General features: G+C 57.4%; 3 protein-coding genes across 3 annotated transcripts; all 3 read left to right on the top strand.

Moving 5' to 3' along the window:
- Nucleotides 1-900: 900 nt before the first annotated feature.
- On the top strand, nt 901-2,714 carry PG986_001359 (cation efflux family protein; the record flags this gene model as incomplete). The annotated part of the gene is made up of 7 exons (XM_066837581.1): nt 901-1,338; nt 1,402-1,428; nt 1,487-1,564; nt 1,625-1,699; nt 1,824-1,979; nt 2,036-2,453; nt 2,545-2,714. The coding sequence occupies 7 exons, from the start codon at nt 901-903 to the stop codon at nt 2,712-2,714; spliced, it is 1,362 nt and encodes a 453-aa protein (XP_066706474.1).
- Nucleotides 2,715-3,046: 332 nt separating this feature from the next.
- Nucleotides 3,047-4,527, top strand: PG986_001358 (cytochrome oxidase assembly; the record flags this gene model as incomplete). The annotated part of the gene is made up of 2 exons (XM_066837580.1): nt 3,047-3,381; nt 3,453-4,527. The coding sequence occupies 2 exons, from the start codon at nt 3,047-3,049 to the stop codon at nt 4,525-4,527; spliced, it is 1,410 nt and encodes a 469-aa protein (XP_066706473.1).
- Nucleotides 4,528-5,486: 959 nt separating this feature from the next.
- PG986_001357 (2og-Fe oxygenase family protein) lies at nt 5,487-6,595 on the top strand (the record flags this gene model as incomplete). The annotated part of the gene is made up of 3 exons (XM_066837579.1): nt 5,487-5,801; nt 5,866-6,181; nt 6,249-6,595. The coding sequence occupies 3 exons, from the start codon at nt 5,487-5,489 to the stop codon at nt 6,593-6,595; spliced, it is 978 nt and encodes a 325-aa protein (XP_066706472.1).
- Between the last annotated feature and the right edge of the window lie 1,013 nt (nt 6,596-7,608).

Genomic DNA, 7,608 nt, shown 5'->3' with positions numbered 1-7,608 from the left:
GCCGCTTGGCGTTGTTTAAGAATCTGGGGTTCGCTAGGCCTGCGTGCTGCGCTTAAGAGCTCAGACAGCGCCAAGAGCCGATCGTCTGTCCATCCTGCTGCCGACTGTGTCACCGTGCGACAGGATTGACGCGGCTCGCAACTGTACCGACTTGAATCGAAACGAACCGAGTCGTCACCAATCGGGCCTGCAAGCGTGCCTACCCGTCTTCGAAACGGCCTATTCGTCCTGCAGGCTGCAGCTCTGCACTTGCAACTGCCGCCCTCTACGGTTCTACCTCCCCCGACATCCATCGTAGTCCGTCCAACGGAGCTATTGCATTGTGCCGTGCCCTACGTAGTAGTATAGTAATTCCAATCCCATCACGTCGTCACTGCCATCATCACCAACAAGCGAGCCTGCTCAAAACCAAGGACGGCAGCCTGGCCCACCGGTGGGAGCCCTCACGACCACCGGGAGGACAAGGCCTACTATAATATAGCGTCCCATCGTGCAGTGATCGGCCCAAAGTTTCCTCTTCCCCAAAGCATCCCTTGTAATATCAATCATCATAGCCACGCTCGTGCCGTACCATCTGAAATGGCTCTCTCTGGCGACTCACCGCCGCCGCCGCCCTCCACCTTGCAGTCGCCTGGTATGTTTGTTTCCCGACTCTGTTCCGTACCCATCCTTTATCAGATCAGACCAGGTCAAATCAACCCATCCCTATGCGACCCTGCTCGCGATATGGAAAGCCGCCCATCCGAAGTCCGGACGTGTTTGAGATCTGGCTCCATGTTGCTACTGCACCTTCCCGCCCGCTTGCGCTTGCTGCTCTTGCTATCGTCGACGAGGCTAACCCGTTGATCGGCGCGACAAGACGCAGCTCGCTCTGCCACGGCCGTGGGTTACCATGCCAACATGCCCGTCTCCTCTGGCTCTGGCCCCGCCAGGCCATCCCGAACTGCTGCCCACGGCGAACAAGAGAACCTTTTATCCCAGCCCGAACTGTCAGATCCTGCCATCCAAACTGGAGATACAGTGACAACTGGTGCCGAGGACACCATCGGCCTCGCAGATCCCATGAACTTTGGCCGTCACCGTCGTGATAATGTCACCCAACGTCAGATGAAAATCGACCACCCCGAATGCAACAAGAGAAAGCTCAAGAAGTTCTACACGCGCCAGAACGGCCTCATCGATCAGTTCCTCGGCGCCGATGACGAGGAACAGCTCAAGCTCGAGGAGGACGCCCGCGTCGCGCCCAAGATCAAGTTCGCCGTCGTGGGCTCCTTCGTCGTCAACTTCTGCCTGTTTGTGATTCAGCTCTACGCCGCCGTATCGACAGGCTCGCTCTCGGTAAAACAACCTTCACCTTGTGGTTTCTCGGGATACGCCTTTGTGTTAACCCCTGGTGCTTAGCTCTTCGCAACTGCTGCCGATGCCTTTGTCCGTAGAACCCCTCCTGGCTCCACAGAAACAAGTAACCTCCTAACCCGGTGGGCAGATGGACCTTGTATCGTCCTTTGTTATGCTCATCACCTCTTGGCTTGCCGCCAGGGCGAGCGTGTACAAGTACCCCGTGGTAAGTTGGGCATGCCGATGATCCGTGGACAAGAACTGCATCTGAACGGCGAACGTATAGGGAAGGACTAGAATCGAGACCATCGGGATCATCCTTTTCTGCGCCTTGATGACAACAGTAGCCATCCAACTTCTGGTAAGTCCTGGCCCCTCCCTATACGCATGTGTTTCTTATATACATGTATACGCATGTCTGTAGATATAAGCCACGGGAGTGTCTTCAGCCTAAGCTGACCCTGTCCTGGTATCTACCAACGTAGGTCGAGTCGGCACGAACACTGGGCGGTGGAGCGACGGAGTCCAAGGAGCTGCACATTATCCCCATTCTCTTTGTGGCGGTTGCCATCTTCGCCAAGAGCAGTATGATGCTCTACTGCCTGGCATATCGGAAGTACCCCTCGGTGCATGTCTTCTTTGTGAGTCATGCCCCTGCAGGCGCCTGACGCATGGCCAAGCCTGACTTTTAGGCCAGGTTGATCACCGCAATGACATTGTTGTCAACATCTTCGGGCTGGTCATGTCCGTGGTCGGCAACCGGGTGGTTTGGTACCTGGACCCCATCGGGGCCATCTGCATCGCGCTCCTCATCCTCTGCTCGTGGGTGGCCAATGCCTTTGAGCAAGTATGGCTGCTTGTGGGCAAAGCAGCGCCCAGAGACTTTGTGTCGAAGCTTATCTACATGAGCATGACCCACGACGCTCGAATTGACAAGGTCGAGACGGTAAGCAGCCAGGCCGAGCGGTGCCGGGGGACGGGACTAACGAAGACGCAGTGCCGCGCATACCATGCCGGGCAGAAATACTACGTCGAGGTCGACATCATCATGGACCAAGACATAGCGCTGCGGGTGTCACACGACGTGAGCCAGACGCTGCAAAGAAAACTGGAAGGTGAGTCATGCCGTGGTCCCATGCTGCAGCGCCAATGCTTGCCCATATTCGGGAGCGGTGGCTGATTTGGGTTATTCGCGGTGCGTTGCAGGTCTTGGCGACGTCGAGCGAGCTTTTGTCCATGTGGACTACGAAGATGTGCACGATATCCATGAAGAGCACAAGCCTCTGTACGAGAGGACCAAGAAGGCGAGGAGGTCGCTGAGGGAAGTCTTACTCGGGGCCAAGCAAAAGGGCGAAGATGATAGCAGGGAGGAGTGACAGCGCGCCAGGCGGATGGGGTGTGTACGTACCTACCTAGCTAATGCACCTATGATGTTTGTACGACTGCCTTCAAGCTAGGTGCTAGGCGTACCTACTACTACCACTTAATCTAGATCCCTAGCCTGGTAGGGGTGGCACTGACCACTGACCACGGAGACCAATGAGTACTAGCACATAGGTAGATGCATGGCGGGGCGCTAGAGAAAGCGGCAACCGAACGACGGAAAACGTTCGAGCGTTCACAATTCCTGCCCTCTCCGTCCAACAGACAAATCTTGGACCCGACATCCTTCTTTCTCACCACACCGGACCCCGGATAGGAAGCCAGCATGTCGGCCTCCCTTCTCCTGCCTGGCCTGCGGAGGATTGCCCTCAGGGCCTCCTTCGCCCCCGTCGCCCGCGCTGCTTGTCGGCAATGCCTGCGACAACAGACACAACCACCGTCGATGCGCCCCTCGCGAATTTTGCGCATCGTACGACAAGCGAGCACAAACGCCCAGCCCGCCACCGCCACCCTCAACTCGGCCGCGACCAAAGCCTCCCCCGCAAAGGCCGCCTGGCCCGAGACAAACGACAAGGCCGTTGGCTACTGGCTCCTTGGCAGCGCCGCGAGCGTCTTCGGCATCGTCGTCTTTGGCGGACTTACACGCCTGACCGAGTCCGGGTATGTGTCGTCCGACCTGACCTGACCTGCCTGCCTGCCTGGCAAAACACGCCCGCTAACTCTCGGCATAGCCTGAGCATCACAGAATGGAAACCCGTCACCGGCTCGCTCTGGCCACAGTCCCAGTCCCACTGGGAGTCCGAATTCGAAAAGTATCGTGCCTCCCCCGAGTTCAAGATGCTGAACTCCCATATGGACTTGGCCGAATTCAAAAAGATCTACTTCATGGAATGGGCTCACAGGCTCTGGGGTCGCGTCATTGGCATGTCCTTCGTCCTGCCCACCATCTACTTCATCGCCCGCCGTCGCGTAACGAAGCGCATGGCCCTGAACCTGGTCGGCATCAGCGGCCTGATCGGCTTTCAGGGCGCCATTGGCTGGTGGATGGTAGCAAGCGGCCTGAAGGACGACCTGTTTGCGCCGGGGAGCCACCCTCGTGTCAGCCAGTACCGGCTCACCGCCCATCTGGCCACGGCCTTCGTCTGCTACAGCTGGATGTTGCTTGCCGGCCTCGGTGCCTTGCGGGCTAGGCGCTTGGTGGCTGACCCGGCCGCTGCTGCCAAGGTCATTGACGCGCTCAAGAACCCCGCCCTCGTGCCGTTCCGCAGGTCCGTGACCGCCCTCACAGCCTTGGTCTTTGTCACGGTTCTTTCGGGCGCCTTGGTTGCTGGGCTCGACGCCGGACTCATCTACAATGAATTTCCCAAGATGGGGCTCGGCCTAGCACCGCCCAAGTCGGAGCTCTGGGATAAGTTCTACTCGCGCAAGGAAGATGGATCGGATCTTTGGTGGCGCAATATGCTGGAGAACCCGAGTCTGGTTCAGCTAGACCACCGCATCCTTGCCACCACCACTTTCTGCGCCGTGCTCGCGCTCTTTGCTTACTCGAGGACAGGTCGAGTCGCTGCTGTGTTGCCCAAGGATGCAAAGAAAGGGACGCTTGGTATCGTCCATTTGGCCTCGCTGCAGGTGGCACTCGGAATCACTACCCTGATCTACATGGTCCCCATTTCCCTAGCCGCTGCCCATCAGGCTGGCGCTTTGGCACTTTTGACTGGCGCTCTTGTTTTAGGACAGCGACTTCGAGTTCCCAGGCCTGTCATAGCTTCAGTCCAACGAAAGCTCAAGTCGGTAACACCACGGTAGGCATAGTCAACGAACTCACAAAATGTAAATCTCAACTGTACTATAGTAGCTCGTCACGCCTCACCCTTGTATCACCTTGCTATCCGGAAATAATCCTGAAGTAATCGTGGCATTTCTGCAATGATCTAGATTGGCAACTGCTCTAGACAGTAGAGTTGTCGCAATGGGTTGCCTAGATGCGTAGTCGTATGAAAACGGCACGCTATGGTGCGGAATCCCCCTCTCGCCATCCAGGGAATCTTTCATTACGTCGTCCTTGAAGGGACTGGGGCCGTGGGCCTTTGGTTCCCTACCTTGTTCCCAGTGTCTACGTTTGAAGGGCAAGCTGCGCCGTCCCCCGTCTGCGGACCTCGTAAGTTGTCGAGTGCCTCGAAGGCTCGGCTCAGCCTATACCCAAGCCCAGCTTGAAGCTCCGTATCCGACTCCTTTCCTGGGGCTACAGGGCAGTGTGAACCCGTGTATGGATGGGAATTGATATCATAGGCCCCCTCTCCCTCCCCAGCACTTGGCCCAGACCGGTCTTCTGGGCCAGGTGCTGGGGAGATTCTATCGTCGAATTCCGGGGGCACATCGTAGCAGCGTACCCCAGCATGTGACGTTGGACATGTGCGCCCTTCCGAGATATATGCGGGATACTGCAACACAGGTTGAAGGCATCGCCGTGTATCTAGTAGTGCCAACGAAAGTACGCGCGAGGGGGGCTGAACGGCCTGCGTTCTGCAGCTAGGGGCGATGCGGTATGCGGCGCCCTCCGCCCCGGGTTGCTCTCATCAGCGCGGGGTCTTTTGCCAGCAAGTTCTGGATCAGGCGACCATCTCAGCATCACCCCTCACACCAGGACGCGGCAAGTGGCACGACTACTAGAAGCCTGCCAAATAACGACTGATCCGTCATCCACGTTACGTACGTTTTGAGGCACAAACCTTTGGCAGCCATCACGAGAGAACGAGACAAGCACTATGCTGGAGCCAAGCCCCTGTTTCCAAGTGCCGACCGTTGATATCGGGCCTTACTTGAGAGACCCGTTGTCTGATGCGGCAGCTGGCGCCGTGGATGCAGTCAGGAAGGCTTGCATCAGCAGTGGGTTTTTCCGGGTCGCGAACCACGGTATCTCGAAGGGGCTGCAAGACTCGATGCAAAGGGCGGCCGAGGCTCTCTTCGCCTTGCCCCTGGAAGAGAAGGCCAAGCTCGTCCACCCGACGTTGACCAACCGCGGGTATGAGCTGATGGGCTCGCAGGTGCTCCAGGCCGACGCGTTACCTGATTTGAAGGAGGTATGGCGAACACAACACGATCCCGGCCCCATTCCGCCAGAGCTTGTTTTACTGAGGAGGCCAGGGTTTCTGTGTCGGCCAGCACATGGACCTTGACGACGAGCGGGTCAGGAGCCATCCGCAGCTGATGGGACCCAACATTTTCCCTCCCAGCTTGGAGGACCATGTCCTCAAGATTCCCGCCCAGCAGTACTACACGGAAATGTTCAACCTCGCGTGCAGGATCATGGAGATGCTGGCCAAGGGCCTTCCCTACGGCGACGGCATCTTCGTGCCTTTCATGTCCAACGACCCCGTCTGCATCCTGCGGCTCTTGCACTACCCACCTCAGACGAGCTCCGATGAGCGGCAGCTGGGAGCAGGGGCGCACACGGATTTTGGTAGGCGATGGAGCCCACTGCCCGCATTTGCTTGCCCGGTTCCGGTGGCTAACATCCGGATCCCTAGGTGCCATCACTCTCCTGTGGCAGGATAGCTGCGGCGGGCTACAAGTCCAGGACGGCAGAACTGGGGAGTGGCACGCGATTGAGCCTGACCCGGAGTGCCTTGTAGTCAACATTGGCGACATGCTCTCGGTCTGGACGAACGTCTACCAGAGCACGGTGCACCGGGTCATCAACCGGGGCGGGCAGGGCAGGTATTCCATGGCTTTCTTCGTGGACGGGAACACGGACGTGCAACTGGCACCGTTGGACGGCAGCGTGCCGGCGACGGGCAAGATCATGACGACGGAAGAACATATGGAGCACCGTATTGGCAAGACATACCGCAAAGTCGCTACCCGAGCCATGTGAACATGGCTGCCGGGCGTCCCGCGTCCCCGGCACTTTCGAGTATGTACATTATTACTACTTACTGCCTGCCTAGTTTGAGTGGGTGTATAACGTTACGGTACGGTAGTATAGAAGATTGCTATACTTGCATCTTAGCCTGTTGAGGGCCCCATAATCGACGCGGGAAATTATCGTGACAACGTGAGACATGATCCGATAGTGATATCGACCCGCGAGATTCGGTAAATGCCTCGTGGCCTATCTGGAAAGAAAACCACTCACATCGGGGAAAATGTGGCGGGAGTTAAGAAGCCCAACCTAGGTGCATCCAGGAGCGATTGAAAAGGGACCAAGATAAATAGATCTGGATCCCCCTTTCCCCAGCTGCCCTCCTCTTCCCTCTTCTCCGGAGCTGGTCGTCAAGGCCAAGCATGGAAGCCACGTCTCAGGCGACGGACCCTTGTGCCCATTTCCACACTATACCGACCCGGCACGCCGACTCTTTTACTCGACTAAGCTTGGCGTCTCAAGCGCACATTGGCCGGCCAATCCCAGATCTGGACACCATGACAGGATCACGATGCTTCGTGCGGGTTGACTCGAACCTATTTTCAACGGCCGCGGCGGCTGCTTCGCTGCGACAAATTCGGGGGAGGGAAAACGAAAACAAAAGCAGCAACGAGACACCAGACACCAGACTACTAGTCAATTACTCTTTCTTACCTGTCCATATGCCATTACGACACTCCGCCCGCTCGGCCGAGGTCGAGAGCTTAACGCCAGCACCAATCCAGTCCATGTTGGGGAGGGGGCCAGGGGGCCAGGGGGCCTTGAAACCACCGAAACCACCCGATCCGACCGTCTTATAAGTAAGTCATGGTGTGCCGAGCTAGCAACGGCGCTTGGTTGCCCTGATTCAGCACACTCTGCTTCGGCCTTGGCCATCCCCACTCACCTTCCTTTTCGGCAGACCGATAGGATGTGTATCTGTCAGTATCACTATCACTATCACTATCACTATCAGTATCAGTGTC

This window comes from Apiospora aurea, assembly GCF_038362705.1.
Source record: "Apiospora aurea strain CBS 24483 chromosome Unknown utg000001l_segment0_segment0, whole genome shotgun sequence".
NCBI classification, from domain to species: Eukaryota; Fungi; Ascomycota; class Sordariomycetes; order Amphisphaeriales; family Apiosporaceae; genus Apiospora; species Apiospora aurea.
Note: the sequence above shows the minus strand (reverse complement) of the source record. Positions and strands in the feature narration are given on the sequence as shown.